This window comes from Rosa chinensis, chromosome 1 (genome assembly GCF_002994745.2).
Source record: "Rosa chinensis cultivar Old Blush chromosome 1, RchiOBHm-V2, whole genome shotgun sequence".
NCBI lineage: Eukaryota > Viridiplantae > Streptophyta > Magnoliopsida > Rosales > Rosaceae > Rosa > Rosa chinensis.
Window position 1 is genome coordinate 12,630,892 of NC_037088.1, and position 19,504 is coordinate 12,650,395.

A 19,504-nucleotide genomic window follows, 5' to 3' on the forward strand; every position below is an offset into this window, starting at 1 on the left:
ATCTAATGTTTCTTCAATTGCCTTAAGTTTTGACTCTATCAGTTTAGGCACAGAGTGCAGCGGGATCTCAAATGAATCTCATGAAGGCAACAATCAATTTGGTTATGATGCTTATGGATATAATCAATATGGAGAAGTATATGATCAGTCATCTAGTTGGGTTCATCCTTATTATCCCCTTATAGGGGAAACAGTCGGCAGCTCTAAAGAGATCTATAACTATCATGTTCATCACTACAATTCGCACTATATGGGTCATATGTCTTGGTCTGATTATTGCATTTTTGTAGACCAGCGAGCGGCTTTTCAACCTCCTAGAGTCTTTTTTTGGATGTAGATGAAGTTTACATTCATATATATATATATATATATATATATATATATATATATATATTTATATGTAGTTCTAAATTTCTAATAAATTGACTTTTTTCAAAAACGATATTTTCGTACACTGTATCCCCGATATATCCGATATCTCCCTTTTTCAAAGTACCGATAGATATGAAAATACCGATATTTAAAACCTTGATCAGAACCAAGAAAAGTGACACAAACAAACCCATTCAGAAGAATACAGAAGAATAATGTTTAAACTCTTACGGTTCAAGCTTTTCGCTAAAATTACTTAATAAACCTTTCAAATTATAAAATTAAAAACTGAAAATATTAAAATTAAAGACCATACCGGCCAACGCATACCTGCAGATCGACATGGGCTCCCCCCTTAAGTGTCATTCTTTGTCTCGCTTTTCATTGGGTTCTTATATGCATGGCATTAAGGGAGTATTTGATAAATGCTTGTTTGATAGTTATTCCTTGTATATACCTTCAGATCGACATCGTACCAGATAGGTTTTTGTCCAAGAACAAAATTTTCATGGTTCAATTATAGTCTACTCAGACACCGTGTCTAGGATTTTCTTTTGTTTATTCTGAAATTCATGTTGTTTTTGTTGGTTCCAGTTTGTCATTATACAATTTAAAGATTCTTTTGGAATATTACAATTTAAATATCTATTTATTAATTTATTTGAGCAAAAAGTGACTTTGAATGTCAGTTGCTCAGACTTAAACGTCGGGTTAACTGAGCAACTAATATATTGGTGATAATGGCCCCACTTCGTTTTTTCTTAATGAAGAGACCTGAACGTCGTGGGACACCAATAAGCTGTCCAGCGAAATTCGATCAGTTTCAAATCATACCGCGTTATATCTCTATATAAAGTTACCAACACGAGCATATAGTGCTACAGTGAAACTCAAGTCATCAATATTTTAACCAGCTCCTGTCTTCCCATCCTTCGTCTTCAATCTTTTTTTAGTTGTGTTCAGTTAAGCGATCCAAATGGGTAACCTCCCATTCCACCATGATTCACATGAAACCACCTCTGCCCCCATCACCAAATCCCTAGACCCTGAAGAATTGAGGAAATACGGCCACATGGTCGTAGACTTCATCGCAGATTATTACCAAAACATAGAGAAATACCCAGTTCTAAGCCGAGTGCAACCTGGTTATTTGAGAAAATGCCTACCAGATTCTGCCCCATATGACCCTGAACCCATATCAACCATCCTTAAAGATGTTCAGGACCACATTGTTCCTGGCCTAACACATTGGCAAAGTCCAAATTTCTTTGCATACTTCTCTTCAACTGCTAGCACTGCTGGGTTTCTCGGTGAAATGCTCACCACTGGACTTAATGTGGTGGGGTTCAACTGGGTTTCATCACCAGCAGCAACCGAGCTCGAAAACATAGTCATGGATTGGTTGGCAGACATGCTTCAGCTTCCCAAGTCTTTCCATTTCTCTGGCAACGGAGGCGGTGTGTTACATGGGAGTACTTGTGAGGCCATTGTTTGCACAATGGCAGCTGCCAGAGACCAAATGCTACGCCGAATTGGTAGCGAGAATTTGGGAAATCTTGTTGTGTATGGTTCAGACCAAACACATAGCACACTTCAGAAAGCTTCCCAAATTCTTGGAATCAACATGGAGAACTTCCGGGCCATCAAGACTACAAAGTCAACTGAATTTGCACTATCACCTGAGATGCTAAGATTGACAATAAGTTCAGACCTAGAAGAAGGGTTAGTGCCACTCTTTGTATGTGCCACAATAGGCACAACCGCAACCACTGCTATTGATCCATTGGAGGCACTATGTCATGTAGCAAAAGAATACGGCGTGTGGGTTCATGTGGATGGTGCATATGCTGGAAGCGCATGCATTTGTCCAGAGTTTCGACATTTCATTGATGGCGTAGAGGGCGCAAACTCTTTTACTTTTAACCCCCATAAGTGGTTATTCACTGGAATGGATTGCTGCTGCCTTTGGGTTAAGAATCCGAGTGCATTGGTACTTTCATTGTCAACGAATCCAGAGTTTTTGAGGAACACAGCCAGTAACTCAAAGCAAGTTGTGGACTACAAAGACTGGCAAATAGCACTGAGCCGGAGGTTCCGAGCATTGAGGGTATGGCTTGTGCTAAGAAGCTACGGCGTGGCCAACCTTCGAAACTTTATACGTAGCCATGTCAAAATGGCCAAGACTTTTGAAGGGCTTGTGAGAATGGACAAGAGGTTTGAGATTGTGGTGCCTAGAGACTTCTCCTTGGTCTGCTTTAGAATTTCACCATCGGCGTTGATCAGTAGGGATGAGGATGGTGAGATCGGTATGATAAACGAGGTCAACTGCAAGCTGCTAGATGCCATCAACGCATCAGGTAAAGCATACATGACCCATGCTGTGGTTGGAGGTATCTTTCTGCTGCGGTGCGCCATTGGTGCTACTCTGACAGAAGAAAAGCACATAGTCCAGGCTTGGAAGGTGGTGCAAGACCATGCACAAGCCATCCTCAATATGCATTGATAATGAGCTACTTGTGCCGGGCAAACCTACCCTGAAATAAAGAACGTCTCCTTCTGTTGTAATAGTACGTCGAAATAAATAATTAGGCCCCTGAAATTGATGTAGAACGGATGGCAGTCTGAATTGAAGAGCAGCTCGATCGTGCAAAAGGAGGAAAACCAAAGTTACTATTGCAACTTTGGAATTCGGTGTCCAATTCGATCGTTCCATAGCTTTCTGGAAAGGGAATCGCGCCAGGAACAAAACTCGTCGCTTTGCTACGATGTGTGGGCTTTTTCGGGCTTTCGGGGTCGTTTAGGGCCTCAAAACTGTAATTTACCGTTTTTCAAAATTTTCGGTTTCCTAGTTTGTTTTGGATTTGTTTTATTTTTACCCGTGGGTTTAGGGTTTCATTGTTAGTCGTCCTAGGGTTTCTTTTCTTTTCTCATATATATGCAACCTTAAACGGCTGCAGAACCTATTTTTTTTTATCATATTATCAATTAAATTGAGATTTATCTCTTTTATGTCTGGTGGACTCCAGAACCTTTGTTCTAGGTTTATTGTTTGTAAACCTTAGGTGATCTTTCCGACTGCGTCAGAAATAAACTTATCAGCATGCATTAATGAATTTATGAATATGTAAACGGTAAAACTACTTGTACCACGCATGTAAACCGACCGTGAAAATAAAGAATGAGTCTATGTCATGAAATAGTCGAAATGTTAGGTTTCGTTTTGGGAATAATGCTTGAAGGGCTTGTACGCTAGTATGTGTTCGTTTGTTTATTTCTTGTTGGTTGCTGGTTGCTGGAAACCGTATGTGTTTTGCTTTACCGCTAATTAAGATTGGTTGCCTGCCATTCTTGAAAAACAAATGAAAAATATTCTAGTAACTTTTCAGCAATTTTCTTCCCCATTCCCAAATCATTATAATTCCTACAGGAACCAAGCAGTGAACTCCAAATTCTAGTATCTGGCTCATCAGGCATGTCATCTATGAGGTTTAAAGCTTCCTCCGATTGACCAGCCCTACCCAGCATCTCTAACTTAATTTCAAATTTTTTTAGGAGAGTGAGTCCACTCTTAGTAAAAGTTAAGACGCTAAGGATAAAATTAAAGTTATAATCCTCCGATTGACCAGCCCTACCCAGCATCTCTAACTTAATTTCAAATTTTTTTAGGAGAGTGAGAAATGCACACTTAGTAAAAGTTAAGACGCTAAGGATAAAATTAAAGTTATAGTGGACTCACTCTCCTAAAAAAATTTGAAATTAAGTTTATAATTATTAACAAAATAAACATGAAGCCTTTCAAAAAAAAAAAAAAAACATGGAGTCTAAATTGTAAAATGGAGAGGGTAAATTTCACTTCTGTTTTTAATTATAATATTGCTTAAGGAAATAGGATGCAAGAGAAGATTGTAGAGAGAATGATTGTGTCTATTCATTGATAATAGGAGCCCTATATATAGGGATTATATAGTACAATTAATTGGAGTACAAGGATTCCTAATCTAATTAACTTGATTTGGGAATCTAGAATTTTCTCTCCTATTACAACAATAGAACTAACCCTAGTTTGACCGGCACACCAATAGTCAATATTCTTCAACACTCCCCCTTGTGCCGCTCAAACTTAGTGATGACGCTTTGATCGTTGCATCGTTAAAAACCTTGCTCGAGTAATAAAAAATTTGTGGGACAAAAGCAACCTCGAGGAGGAGAAAAAGAGTACAACACGTCTTTCACTCTTCGAGATCAAACATGTAGACATCATTCCTCCCCCTGATGTCGACATCTCCCCCTGATTGCTACAATCATGGGAGTTCAGATAACTTTCTCAATCCGATGCTCTTCACATGTTTCTCGAAGGTGGATTTAGATAACGACTTAGTAAATAAGTCCGTTATATTATTGTCTGATTGGATTTGATTCACTTCAATCTTTAGAAGTCCTTGTTGTTGCTGATTAATTGTAAAGGAACTTAGGCGATATATGTTTGGTGTTGTCAGCCTTAATGAAACCTAACTTCATTTTTTCAATACAAGCTGCATTATCCTCATAAATGCATGTAGGTTCATCTGTGGTAGACTTCAAACCACAAGTTTCTTAAATATGTCTGATTACAGACCTTAGCCATTCACTCACAGCTTCATGTAGAGTAATACTCTCTGCATGATTCGAGGAAGTAGCAACAAGGGTCTGTTTTGTAGACCTCCAAGATATCGCAGTGCTTCCCATGGTAAAGACATAACTTGTTTGGGAGCGACATTTGTGAGAGTCAAAGAGATACCCTACATCAGCAAAATCCATCAAAACATCACCATCATTTTGATGTAAGGGAGGAGGGTGAGGCAGAAAATCCTTGGTGGAGACGACAGGCCATGGCGGTATGGAAGGCGGCACCATGCCTAATGGGGTCCGATCCCATTCTTCCGTCATTCCTTTTCTCTCTGTAGGGATAAAACAAGTCCATATCAATCGTACTTTTTAAGTATCGAAAGATTGTCTTTACACCAGTCTAATAACGGCGTGTTGGCGCAGAGCTATGTCAAGTTAACAAGTTCACTGCGAATCAGATGTCTAGTATTATGCATTGAGCTAAGTACAATAATGCGCCTATTGCACTTAGATAGGGCACTTCGGCATCTAATAACTCTTCGTCCTCATCCTTTGGACGAAACGGATCTTTTACGGGCACAACACTACAGCCAATCATGGGTGTACTCACAGGCTTCGCTTTATCTTCATTAAAGTGCCTTAGTAATTTTTGAGTATATGCTAACTGATGGATCAAAATCTCATCACTACGGTGCTTGAGTTCTAGTCCAAGACAAAATCGTATTTTTTCAAGATCTTTCATCTCAAATTCGGATTTCAATTACTTAGCAGTTTCCTTTAACTCATCTAGAGTTCCAATTAGGTTCATGTCATCAACATAAACTGCTACAATTGCAAGTCCGGAACTTGTCTTTTTAATGAACACGCATAGGCATATTTCATTATTGACATATCCCTTTCCAATCAAGTAGTCACTTAGACGGTTATACCACATCCGTCTGGATTGTTTTAATCTATATAGTGAGTGTTTTAATCTTATAGAAAACGCGCTCCGTGGTTTAGAGCCACCTGATTTGGGTAATTGAAGTGCATCTGGAACCTTCCTATATATCTCTGAATCTAGATCCCTATAGAGATATGTTGTAACCACATCCATAAGCTGCATGTCAAGTTTTTTCAGAAACTACCAAACTGATAAGGTAGCAGAATGTTATTATGTCTATTATGGGAGAATATGTCTCCTCGTAGTCGATTGTAGGGCGTTGTGAAAAACCTTGCGCCACAAAACGGGCTTTATATCTAACAATCTCATTTTTCTCATTACCTTTCTAACAAAGACCTATTTATGTCCAACAGGTTTTACACCTGGGGGTGTCAGCGTTATAGGCCCAAATACCTATCTCTTTGCTAGTGAATCTAATTCAGCCAGGATCGCTTCTCTACATTTAGGTCAATCCGCTCTTCGTTGACATTCTTCAATGGAGCGAGGTACGATATCATCATACTCTATAATTCCTTTTGCAACAGAATATGCAAAGGCATCATTAATAGTAATAGAGTTTCTATTCGTCGTCTTATGTACACTAGTGTAATTCTTCAAGATCTCTCTATTCTCTGGAATTGGTTATGACATTCGAGCGTCCCCCAATGATGTCTCCTGGACATAACCATAATCCGGAATATCTTCATGAGACAGATTATTTATATCGATGATTAATGGATCATTTTTTGCCAAACTCGCTTTCTTTCTTGGGCGAGAATCTATCGAACCTTTGGGCTTCCCACGCTTCCTTGTAGGGAGCCCGGCCTGAGCCACAACATCCCCACTAGGGGTGACTTTGACACCATGCCTAGTCTCTCTTAAGGTGGCATCATGTCCTCTAATATTAAGGACATCAATCCTTGCAGGCACGTTTACAGCAGGTATGTGTGATCTCGTCACTTTAGTGATATAAAAAACCGCATCAGGTATCGAATCTGCTACCTTATGAAGATCAAGAATTTTCTGCAATTCAATTTCGGACTGTGTAGTTCGGGGATCAAAATGATACAAAGTGGGGACAGACCACGACAATTCTTGTCGTTCCTGTTGAACATTCTCGTTCTTATCTCCCCTTAACGACGGGAAGACTGTCTCATCAAAGTGACAATCCGCAAATCTAGTGGTAAAGAGGTCATCTGTCAAGGGTTCTAAGTAGCGAATAATAGTTAGAGAGTCATATCCAACATAAATGCCTCATCGTCGTTAATGACCCATTTTGGTGCGCTGTGGCGGCGCAATTGGCACATAAACTGCACACCCAAATATGCGAAGTGTGAGACATCAAGTCATATCCAGTAAGTCAGTAACCAACTGAGACACAGAGAATGGCTGAGTGGCAAAGGGTCTTAGACTAATAAGTACATCTGCATGCTATATTATTGCATAGCCCTAAGCAGAAATAGGGAGATTGGTGCACATAACCAGTGCTCTAACAACCATTTGAAGTCGTTTAATAGCAGGTTCTGCAAGAACATTTTGGGTGTGAACATGAGGAACTAGATGTTCAACTTCAATCCCAATGGACATGTAATAATCATCAAAAGTATTTGATGTAAACTCCCCAGCATTGTCAAGACGTATTGACTTAATAGGATGATCAAGGTGGTGAGCCCTTAACTTTATAATTTGTGCTAGGAGTTTAGCAAATGTAGCGTTCATTGTGGAAAATAGCATGACACATGACCAGCGTGTCGATGCATTAACCAACACCATAAAATATCTAAACGGTCCGCAAGGTGGTTGAATAGATCCACAAATATCACCTTGGATTCTTTGTAAGAATAGAATATTTTCTTTAGTGTCCTTTGCATAGGATAGTCTCGATCCTAATTTTGCTAAAGAGCAGGCTTTGGAGAACGAATGATGGGCTTTAGAAACAACCAATGAGGATTTTGGTTGAACCATGAAGTCACCATTGACTTTCGAAGTAGAAAAAGGGGTCAAAGAGGCACTTGTGGCGTCAAAGGCACCTTTAGGCAGCAGAGGGTAGGCAGCGCTGGCCTTGAATGGTCGGACTTCCATAGGTTTGGTGGGGTGAGGCGCATGCGCTTCTCTTTGAACCGACTTTCAGTTTTTACTTCTTTGCGTTATGAAAAATGGATGTCCGTGTGAAGTCTTTAATATACGGATCATCATATCACAACCTAGGTGTCCTAGACGGTCATGTCAAAGCTTATATGTGTCGGAATCCCATAAGTCATCTCTCATGACATGGTTAGACTCAATGATTCGAATAGTGGTTGCATACAACCTACTAGAACGACACATAAGTTTCTCTAATACTTGTTTATGTCCATAGTCATTAGAGATGATGCAAAGAAACTCTTGTCCATTCTCACAATGTGTTTCCACAAGAAAACCATTGGCTCTTATATCTTTGAAGCTCAATAGGGTTCTTCCAGCCCTAGGAGCATATAGAGCTTTAGTGACATTAATATTCGTGCCATTTGGCAACATAAGTTGGGCTGGTCCTCTACCATGAATCAATCTTGAAGATCCAGCCATTGTAGTCATGGAAGATCAAGTAGGCAACATCCAAAGGAATAATTGCCTATTTCGAAGTATGGTGTGTGTAGTAGCACTATCCACGAGGCATTCTAACTCTCCGGGAAACATACTGAACAATAATAAAGTTCAAAATTAAAATATGTCCAAGACATTCAAAAAATAAATCGATACTTTATTAGTAATAGCCAATGATTACATCAAATTTCTTGAACGAAATCTAATCCAAAGTAAAAAATCAAACTTAGACAGATCGTAGTCACTCAATCCTTTCGGTAACTCCAATTTGGTTGTGACCACGTAAAGTAAGTCAAGATTTTGGTGGAGCTATGTTCTCTTATAAAACCTTTCTCTTGGTCAAACCTTTCCTAGACATCACAATTAATTGGATGAGCCTAGTGAGAAAGAGTTAAAATAAAATGTCATCTTATTGATTTAAAGGCATAATTTCCATTACATAATTCTTGGAAAAATAAAAGACTATACTAGATAAAATCTGCGGCATTTTGTCTTCATCGCTATATTTAAAGTCTTCCATAACTCGATGTCATGATCACTATCGATCAGGTACTCCATAAAATACCAGAAGAGGATGCTCTCTTGATTGAGATGTATTAACACAATACATATGATCCCTAGGACCAATGGCATTGGAATAGCATCACCATGGCCAAAAGTGGCGCCATGGTGTCTAACCCTTATACCCTCAACGTCATGATTCCTTTGGTCATGTATTGGCCAACTTTGGCAATTACCTTCTTGAGCAGGTTGATTATATAGATCACATCGTCCATGGCGACTTCTTCTAGCCATCAAATGGTGCTCATGGCAGCCATCTTGAGTCCTAACATATTCTCTATTTGAAAGTTCATGGCTGTGCCTTTCAACATATGCCATAGCTCCAAGTAGCTAATGAAAATTTGTGATATGTCCTTCGTTGATTAAGATTCGATAGAATTCAAAAAATCTTAATTCAGTGACGAGGAAGGTAGTTAGGGTTTTCTCAATCAATTGACCCAAAGGTTTCTAATGCTATCCTCATTCATGTACTCAAGCTGGAGTGTTATCTCCATGTGGCGCTTCATTAGGGTAAGTGCCCTGGAATTATCTATCTCAGCTTGAGAGTCTTGAGTGGTTCCTTTAGAACATGGCTCTTGGATTGTAGGCAATAAATCAAGAGCAATATCCCGTGCCCATAGAATCCAATGGAGTAAAATCGAGCTCGTTCAAGTTTGACATCCTGAAAAGGGAAAACAAGAACGAATTAGTTTCGGAGTCAATGCTTCCACGAAAACTAATATTAAGATTTCCGAGCCTTAATGCTACCAAGAAATCGATTTCCAAGAATATTTGGATTAGACCGAAACAATGATTTTTGGATGGTCAAATTTTGATGCTCATGGACGCTCTTAGTCGGTAGCTTATGAACACACTTAGTCCGCAATATTTTGATGCTCACGAACGCTCTTAGTTCATATAGCGTGAATCCCGAGGATTCCACTTTTATAGAATCGAACCCACATTATATAAAGGTGGGATAAAGGAGAAGGGAGGTTGCATGTCCCAGAAGAAAAAGAAGGAGTAAATTACTGAAAGCGAGAACTTTAATTGTAAAGTCTTGTTAATCGAAGCTTGAGAACACACACGTGTTGATGCAGGCGTGCTAGGGTTGATCGGGGCTGCTAGGGGTGCCTAGTGGCTGTCGATGCTGGCCGGAACAAAGAGAAACTAGTCAAAAACTACTTCTGCCGGTTTTTCTGTAGGAGCTTTAGTCGATGTGGAGGACTGTTCAGTGACTTCTAGACAGGTTCTTGAGGTTCTGCTTCCAGTTCCTGAATCCTGAGATCGAGGCACTGCTGCTGGAAAAATTTAGTGGAAATCGAAGGTCCAGAAAGTGGCGAACCAGTTGAGAACTTGCTGCGAATGGTTTGGAGCTTCCGATGGCCGGTTCAATAGGTTTCTGGCCGGTTCTGGTGGTTTTGCCGCCTATTCTGGACTCCTAATGTCGAGGGCTTCAAGGTGTGTGGCGGAGGCCAAAAGGGTTTCAGGGTTTTGTATTCGGATTTAGGGTTTTTGTAATTTGTTTCAGGGTTAAGACTTCGTATTGATAACGTATTTAAGGAAATATGACGCAAGAGAAGATTGTAGAGAAAATTATTGTGTCTATTTGATTACATAAATTTTTATGCATGTAATTGTATCTAAAATACTAGAAATAAGTTAATCCTCAAGTCAATTATTATGTAATTAATCCATTTTTATTTATTTTGTAGTAAATAAGCGAAATTGCGGAAACGAGATAGAATAACGCGAAAATGGTGAAAATAGAAGTTTTCGACAAACGGACGAAATTGTCAATGCCTTAATTAAGTATTGGTTAATTAGCCTTGTCGGTGAGCCGTGACCTGTTGGTTAGCCAGCCTAACTAACACTGTGGAGGTCACGGGTTCAAATCTCACTAACATCAGGGATAGGGTGGGGTGGGGAGTTACATTGTCGTCCAGAGTAAAAAAAAAGAAAGAAAAAAGTATTGTTTAATTAGCCAATTAACTAAGCAATCATGCTTTGGTTAATTACCCAAGTAATTAAAAGTGCAGCGCATGAAGAAATTTTGGGTCAATTAGCTAGCCATTGCATAATTGTCCACTTGACACGTGGCAAACTCTTCATTCACTAGCCAAACCATCACCACGTGACCTTGTTTACTAGCCAAAACCCTTCTCTCTCCTCCCATATATATTTACTCAATCACACTCACCAGAGACATCAACACCGGCGCCGCACTCACCATTCTCAAAGGGGGAGGGCTGCTGCCCTCTCCTCTCCACCCTTACATTTTTGTTATTTCTTTACTTTTCTTTTGGGCATTTGGAGAACTATTCACACAAAGGTTTACGGAATCCATCAAAGTCTACAAGATTCAAGACTTAGATAATTGTGAGAGTTGTAATTCAAGACTAGTCATGCTAGCTTTTTAGCTATTTGTGACTATTCTTGTTTTCTCCTGCACTTTTATACTCTGTTCTCTTTGAATTTTGTATCTTTGATGTTCATAATTATGGGTAGTGAGTAATTTTCTTGTTGGGGGTTAGGATTGTGTGCCCTAACCCAAATTTTGTGTAAAAGATGTTTAATTTAATGTAATGATGCAATTTTCATACCATGAATGCTTATATCAATTATTGTTAGGTTGAAATGCATGTCTAGGAATCTAGTCAACTCTAGGATATGTATTTTGCACATGTCTAGGACGGAGTTTGAGGCTTGACCCCATCTAATTCCTAAGCTAGAAACCTTCAATTTCGTATTCGAGGGGTTATAAGCATGGTGATTTACACCTGTTGCTTGATTGCGCGGGCGGGTTGCTTAGTAGTCTAATTCCTCGATCTCTAGGCCTCTTGATGTGAATTAGGGACCCTTGAACTGGCTCTAATTCAAGTCAAGTGAGTTCCTACGACCCTTGAACCGGAGTAGGAATACAATGAAAGGGAATTTCGGTCCTTGAGCCTTGAACTGCCTTAGATACGACTACTGCCAAAGTATGAAATTTGCATCTACATTAGATTAGCTTCCGACACATAGAATTTGGGTGAAGGAACCTCCCTAGCACTCGACATTCCCATTTATTTGGTTACACTTTTATTAATTTCTTTGCATTTTTATTAATTGCTTTACATTTCATTACATTTTGTTAATCTAAAATCCTCTCTCAAAATATTGAAACTTCGACTCATTGTAAATAATCATCATTAGGCTCTTAGTTTTGATTAGACTTTAGTGAGAACCAAAGCCGAGCATTGCTAAGGCTTGGTGCCTTAGATTAGAAGTTTTATTTTATTTGCTCTTCTTTTGCATGCTAAGTGTCTTTAGTTCCAACTACCCAAGGATTGTGGGTTAGTCACTAATCCCCGTGGTACGATAATTTTGGGCTTAATACTTCTCTATCTTGACACGATTCGTACGCTTGTGAGAGTATATGTATCAAGTCACTATTTATTGATAATAGGAGCCCTATATATAGGGATTACATAGTACAATTACTTGGAGTACAAGGATTCCTAATCTAACTTGATTTGGGAATCTAGACTCTTCTCTCCTAGTACAATAATAGAACTAACCCTAATTTGACCTACACACCAATAGTCAATACTCTTCAACAAATATAAATTTATTTTGCCATTCAAACTTCGCCACCCAAATATAATAAAGTTGAACTCGGCTTGCTTTCTCTTTTGACTCTGTGTTCCCTTATCATCGCTGAAGCCTTCATGGGGTTTCTGAGGTAGAGATCGGTGCTAAGAGATGAAATACTGGGTAGTTTATATGTTGAGGTTTCTGATAAAGTTCCAGGATGGTTGAATGAATGGCGGGACAAATTGCTTGAAGTTGAGATGATGAAATTGGTTAGGGTTCCTGTTCATCTCATCAAAGAGATGAGAAAAATTATTTGCCATTATATCTTACATGATGAGGGATCACGAATTCGCAATGGTTATGACTGTTCTTGTGGTCAATTTTATACATTTCACTTGTCATAACAGGCCATCTATGCTTCACACGTGTACATTGTATGACAAGATTCAATTAGCTATGAACTGCCCCTTATTTTAAGAAAGAAAATCTTTCAATTGGTCAGTTTATAAGGTTTGGCTTGATTTTTCATATTTCCCAATATGTGTCAAACCCTTACAAAAAATCCTTGATTTGTAGCCGAAACAACTTAGCGATCGTCTTGGGTACCTTGGTGTTTGCCATACCCTTATTTTTTTATTTTTTTTACTTTTAGTAAATTAATATAGTGGAAACCTACTGAACTGGTCAACAGGTTACCCAATTAAATATCGACATGTGTCATTTTTAAAAATAAAATTTACAATATTAACAACACACTCTTTCTTGATATGTAACATTGTTAAAAATCATGTGACAAGTATTGTCAAAATAATAAATTACACATAGTTGAACTACAATTACGACTTATGACAACAGTTGTTGTGGTTATTGTAATTGAGTGGTCAAAGATGTAAATATTATATTTGGACAACTTTTATCAAATTCAGAACCTTGATTATGAAGTGGAGAAGCTCCTTACAATACTGAGCTGTTACATATCTTTTGGTCTAATTTTAATTTTACCATGTTCACAATACAAATGTTGTCGGAATTGTAAAATGGTTGGTAATCTTTTTTTTTTTTTTTTACTTTGTCAAGGGGAACCCAAAGGCTTCCTAGGCCCAAGATAAACCCCTTCGGCGCATGTGAAATGGTTGGTAATCTTGTAAATGGTATAGTTTTTGAAGTAATTACTACAATTAGAACAAACGTTACCACTTTTATACCAATAGTTGCGAGTTATGGTAAAATATGTAGTCATTGAGTAATTATTCCATTAATGATAAAAATATAAAGATTTATCACTTTGACAACAAATTTGTTGTTGCACTTGTTAAATTGTCCATAAATTAGTATATTAGTTTAGGTTGAGTGATTACTATAAATAGGACAAAAGTTACCGCTTTTACATCAATTGTTGTGATTGTGGTAAAATGTGTAGTCATTATAGTAATCATTTCATTGATGATAAAAACATAAAGATTTACCACTCTGACAACAAATTTGTTGTCATACTTGTTAAATTGTCTATAAATTAGTACATTAGTTTAGGTGGAGTAATTACTACAAATAGAACAAAAGTTACCGCTTTTACATCAAGTGTTGTGGGTTGTGATAAAATGTGTAGTCATTGTAGTAATAATTTCACTAATGATAAAAACATAAAGATTCATACATGTTCTATTTTATATAATATTTACCACTTTGAGGACTCATGTAACCACTTTGAGGACACATGTGGTAATTAGAAAAAAAATCCGCATTAAAGTAAATAAGGTCTTCGTTAGAGAAAAGTAGATTCTCATTTGAGTAATTAAGTCCTAAAAGTGGTCATTGTAATAGGTTCTCATTAGAGTAAAGTAGATTCTCATTTGAGTAAATAAGTCCTAAAGTAGGTTCTCATTTGACTACATTTAAAACAAATATTATTTATTTTTACACTAATTGTTGTCGTTGTAGTAAAATACATGTAAAAAGAATTATATTTGGTTAAGGAAACTACTAATGATATAATTAATTGGTAATAAAGATAACTTAACTAATACTAATTTTGCGAACTTAGGTGAGAAGGTTTTTGTTTTTAATAAGGAAAAAACTGTTTAAGGAAAACTGAAATTGGGAGAGAATAGAGTCGTACTTTCATTGATACTAGGGGCCTCTTTATATAGAGGATTACAAGCATAGAGATAGAGTTATACATGGAAACATAATCGTACATTGATTGGATATCTCCTAAGATTCTTCGAGAATATCACTAATATAAATCCTATTTCAACTAGAGCAAGTAATCTCGAGTTTGGGCCAGACACATATTCTGGATTTACTTGAACAAAAGTGTAATTTTCAATTGCGTAATTGTCCATTAATAACAAGCATTAATTCACTAATAATAAAATTAATTAGTAATATAGACTATTTAACTAAAAGTAATTCGGTGAACATAGAAGGTTCTTTTAATTTTTTTTGAAAAAGGAAAAATCATAATTGTCAATTGTCAATTGATAATCAAACATTAATTGGCTTTTGTTTAAGGATATTGATTATACACATTTATATGCGTCTAATTGTATCTAAAACACTAGAAATAAGCCAATCCCCTTGTTAATTAATATGTAATTAATTCATTTTTATTATTTTGTAGAAATAAGTGGAATTGCGGAAACGAGAGAAAATGGAGTAAAATTAGAACAAATTGGAGTTTCTGACAAAATGACGAAATTATCAATGCGGGTCAACTATGGTCAACGCTATCAAGGGAGCAGAATCCACTTATCTCTGATAGTATTTGCGTAAGTGCATTTGGAAAAGAAGAAGAAAGGAAAAAATGGAGACAAGGGAAGAGAAAGAAAAAGAAAGGAAAGAAAAAAAAAAAGTTAAATTTAATTAATGAAGAAAAGGAGAGCAGCTTAATTAATTAAGCAAGATGCATGCTAGCACGTGACTGCAGCCATGAGCCCATGACTTTTCTTTCTTTTCCTTTCTCTCCCATCATGCAGACGACGCGTGCCTCCATCATCCATTCATTTTTCAACAGCCAACCACACCCATTCATTATTCTTTTCTTTTAAAAACCCACCGAGCCACCCATTCTAGGGATTCTTCTTCTCTAACAGAAGAAAGCAACAACTCCGCCGCACACCAAAATCCCATCAGATTCTCTCTCACCTCCAACCCAATACATCACGCCCAGATCCCAATTCCCATTTCCCATTTCTTTCTTCCTTCTTCTCTCTAACACCGAAACCACCCCACCTCCAATTCTTCTCATCTTTCACTTCACCTCACCAATTTCTTCCCCTCACCAAGATTCACACCTCCTCACCAAGATTCACCTCACCAAGATCTACCTCACTAAGATTCAATCTTCTCATCAATTCCACAAATTTCAAAGGGGGAGCCCAAGCATCAAGAAATTCATCACCATTAAATTTGGGTAAAAGTGGGGAGCCATAAATCAAGGCTAGCCATAATTGCTTTATAGCAATTTGTGGTTTGTTCTTGTTACTCCTACTTCTCTTCACTTTGTTCCTCTTTAAATTTTGTATATTGATGTTTGTTTAATGATGGGTAGTGAGTAGATTTGTTGTTGGGGGGCTAGGGTTGTGTGCCCTAGTCCAAATCTTGTGTAAAAGATGCTTATTTTAATGTAATGATGCAATTTTCATATGATGGATGCTTATATCTATTTTTGTTGGGTTAAAATGCATGTCTAGGAGCCTAGTCAACTCTAGGGTGTGTATTTTGAGCATGTCTAGGATGGAGTTAGAGGCTTGACCCCCTCTAATTCCTCAGCTAGAAACCTTCAATTTCGTATTCGAGGGGTTATAAGCATGGTGATTTACACCCGTTGCGTGAATGTGCGGGCGGGTCGCTTAGTAGTCTGATTCCTCGATCTTTAGGCCTCTTGATGTGAATTAGAGACCCTTGAACCGGCTCTAATTCATGCCAAGTGAGTTCCTACGACCCTTGAACCGGAGTAGGAATACCATGAAAGGGAATTTCGGTCCTTGAGCCTTGAACCGCCTTGGATACGACTACCACCAAAGTAGGAAATTTGCATCTACATTAGATTAGCTTCCGACACATGAGATTTGGGTGAAGGAACCTCCTTAGCACCCGACATTCCCATTATATTGTTCACACTTTTCTAGTTTAATTTCCTTGCATTTTTATTAATTGCTTTACATTTTATTACTTTTTGTTAAGGTCAAATCCACTCTCAAACATTAAATCCATCGACTCATTTGTGTATACCCATCTTGAGGCTACAAGTTAGTGGCTTTGAATAGGCTTGGTGTGAGCTAAGCCGAGCATTGCCAAGGCTTAGTGCCTTGATTGTTTATAGTCTTATTTTACTTTTTATTTTTCTTGTGTGCTTTTAGTATGCTACTGCCAATTATCTTGGTTAGGTCCAACACCTAATCCCCGAGGTACGATAAACTAAGGTCCAATTACTTCCCTTACTTGACAACGATTCATACGCTTGCGAAGAGTTTATGAACCAAGTCAATGGCGCCGTTGCTGGGGATTAAGGTCTTCGGATCTTAATCCCTTGGTAATTGGCATTTTGGGTCACTTTTAGCATACTTTTATTTTTATTTTTCTTTTTATCTCTTGTTTCTTTGTTTAGTTGTTATTTTTTTTTATTTTGATTTTTCATCTCCTTGGTTAGTTTAGTCAAATTTAGTACTACTTGTGTTTAATTCTCTCTTCACCCCTCTAATTATTCGTTAATTTTTTGTGGGTTGAATTGGTGCTTATCTTGCTTATATTTTTGTTATTGAGATACTTGATTTCTTATTGATCCTTCGTAGGTATATCAGTGACACTCTACTACCTATCAATTTGAGAAGTGGTTGTGTTTTGCAAAGACTACCTAGAGGAAGACCAACAAGGAGAGTTAGGAGACCAAGACGTCGCTCACAAGCACCTTCTAGGTCTCCTATTCGAGTAGTAGATATGGGTGACGAGCGTCAAGGACCACAAGATGAGGAGGAGATTCCCTTGAGCCATTATTCATGTCCTAGCATTGTAAATGCTCCATCTTGCATTGTGCTTCCTCCGATAAATGCCAACTTTGAGATCAAGCCTAACATGTTGTCTATTCTCCCTACTTTCCATGGCATGGCTAGTGAGAGGCCCTATGATCATATAATTGAGTTTGATGCCATATGTTCCACTATGCACTTGGGAGGATTAACTTTGGAGGGTTTGAAGCTTCGATTATTCCCATTTTCTTTGAAAGATCAAGCATGCACATGGTTTCATAAGCTCAAGCCAAGATCCATTCTCTCTTGGGCTGATATGCAAAGAGTGTTCTTGAATGCATATTATCCCCATCATCGGACTACTTATATGCGGGATAGATTGACCAAGTTCTTTCAAGAGGATAATGAGACTTTTTATGATGCATTGGAACGCTTCAAGGATATTGAGTTAGGTTGCCCTCATCATGGACTCACCAAGTGGCTTCTTTGCGAATCTTTCTACAATGGGTTGATTATTGATGATAGAAGGAGATTGGATAATGCATCGGGTGGAAATTTTCTAAAGAAAGGTCCTAATGCCTCTTGGGATACTTGTGAGGAAGTGGCTACCCAATCCGGTCAATGGGATAATCATCAAAGGAGAAGAGGAGGTAGAGATGACCACACTACATCTAGAGGCCGAGATTCACAAGCATATGGTACTAGAGGCCGAGTTGATATGGAGCCTCGTGGTAGAGGTGTGTATGATGTTTCTCATATTGATAAAGATGATGGAGTTATGAATTCCAAACTTGAGAGGCTCGAAGCAAAGATTGACAAGAAATTTGAGATGCTTCTTCAAGCGCAAAAGGGTAGTGGTTCGTCTTCTTCAAATGTCAAGAGTGTTACTTCTTCACATCTTTGCTTGATTTGTGAGTCCCCTAATCATTCTACTCATGATTGTCACTTGGCTTCACAATTTCCGGAATTTGTTGAGGAGCAAGTTAGAGCTATTAATTCTTATCAAAGGCCACCAAGAAATGATCCTTATTCTACTACATATAATCCGGGTTGGCGTAACCACCCAAATTTCTCATGGAGAGATAGTGGAGGGTCCTCTAATGCACACCAAGGTGGTTCTCATTCATATGGAGGGAATCAAGGCCCTAATTCTTCATCTTTTGGTCCTCACGGTCATGGAAACACACAATTTGGTGGACAAAATCATTATGGGCAGCAAGCATCTAGTTACAATTCTCAAGACCAAGGGCCATCTTTTGGTGCTACACATGCTTATGGAGGAGCCCCACATGATACTCAAGGGTTTGGTCAAAGTTCCCATTCATTTGGAGGTGCCAATCCTACACAAAATGCTCCTCCCGGATTTCAAAATAGGCAAGCACCACAAAGGGAACCAAAGAAGTCTCATATGGATGATATATTGGCCGCTCTAGCCCAAAGTCATACTTCTCTTACACAAAGCCAAGCGAAGACCGATCAAACTCTTAATATTCTTGCTCAAGGTCAAAGTTCGCTTGCACAATGTGTGGGAAAATTAGAGGTCCAAATGGGACAATTAGCTAAAGAGCTTGGAGCACGTCCACATGGTGCATTACCTACTCAACCGAATCAAAATCGGAGACATGAGCAAGCTAAGGCTATTACTACACTTCGAAGTGGGAGAGTTTACGACAATAAGGTACGCATGCCTAAATCTTCTAACTCCCCTTTGAATGTGCATGATGACATGTATGCTCCCACTTAGGGCTGTCAATTCCGACACGACCCGATAACACGACTCGAAACCCGCACGAAATAAAGCGGGTTGAACCCGCACGATTAAAAAGCGGGTCGACGGTGGGTCAACCCGCCATGACCCATTTAATAAATGGGTCGGCCACGGGTCAACCCGCCAACACGAAGTGAACCCGTATAATCCAATTATGCTATGTTTCTTCTT

General features: G+C 38.4%; 2 protein-coding genes and 1 non-coding gene across 4 annotated transcripts; 2 read left to right on the forward strand and 1 right to left on the reverse strand.

The window, feature by feature from the left end:
- The first annotated feature begins 1,290 nt into the window (after window positions 1–1,290).
- On the forward strand, window positions 1,291–3,194 carry LOC112181755 (phenylacetaldehyde synthase). Its single transcript, XM_024320155.2, has one exon. The coding sequence runs from the start codon at window positions 1,349–1,351 to the stop codon at window positions 2,873–2,875; it is 1,527 nt and encodes a 508-aa protein (XP_024175923.1). The 5' UTR covers window positions 1,291–1,348; the 3' UTR covers window positions 2,876–3,194.
- A 12,481-nt stretch (window positions 3,195–15,675) lies between these two features.
- Window positions 15,676–19,377, forward strand: LOC121051044. Of its 2 annotated transcripts, XM_040512880.1 has the most exons (3): window positions 15,676–16,010; window positions 17,392–18,422; window positions 18,531–19,377. In XM_040512880.1, exons 2-3 carry the CDS (start codon window positions 17,537–17,539, stop codon window positions 19,307–19,309), a joined length of 1,665 nt encoding a protein of 554 aa, XP_040368814.1. In that variant the 5' UTR covers window positions 15,676–16,010; window positions 17,392–17,536; the 3' UTR covers window positions 19,310–19,377. The 2 variants fall into 2 exon arrangements, with proteins under 2 accessions (XP_040368814.1, XP_040368813.1); XM_040512879.1 differs by having other exon boundaries at window positions 17,392–19,377.
- Window positions 17,933–18,036, reverse strand: LOC112183159. The gene has a single exon (XR_002929752.1). It is a non-coding gene; the product is annotated as a small nucleolar RNA R71 (small nucleolar RNA).
- Window positions 19,378–19,504: the final 127 nt, after the last annotated feature.

What these genes read in the sequence shown, in the direction of transcription:
- LOC121051044 (XM_040512879.1), top strand. Translation starts at nt 17,537, where the DNA reads ATGGGTGACGAGCGTCAAGGACCACAAGATGAGGAGGAGATTCCCTTG.
- LOC112181755 (XM_024320155.2), top strand. Translation starts at nt 1,349, where the DNA reads ATGGGTAACCTCCCATTCCACCATGATTCACATGAAACCACCTCTGCC.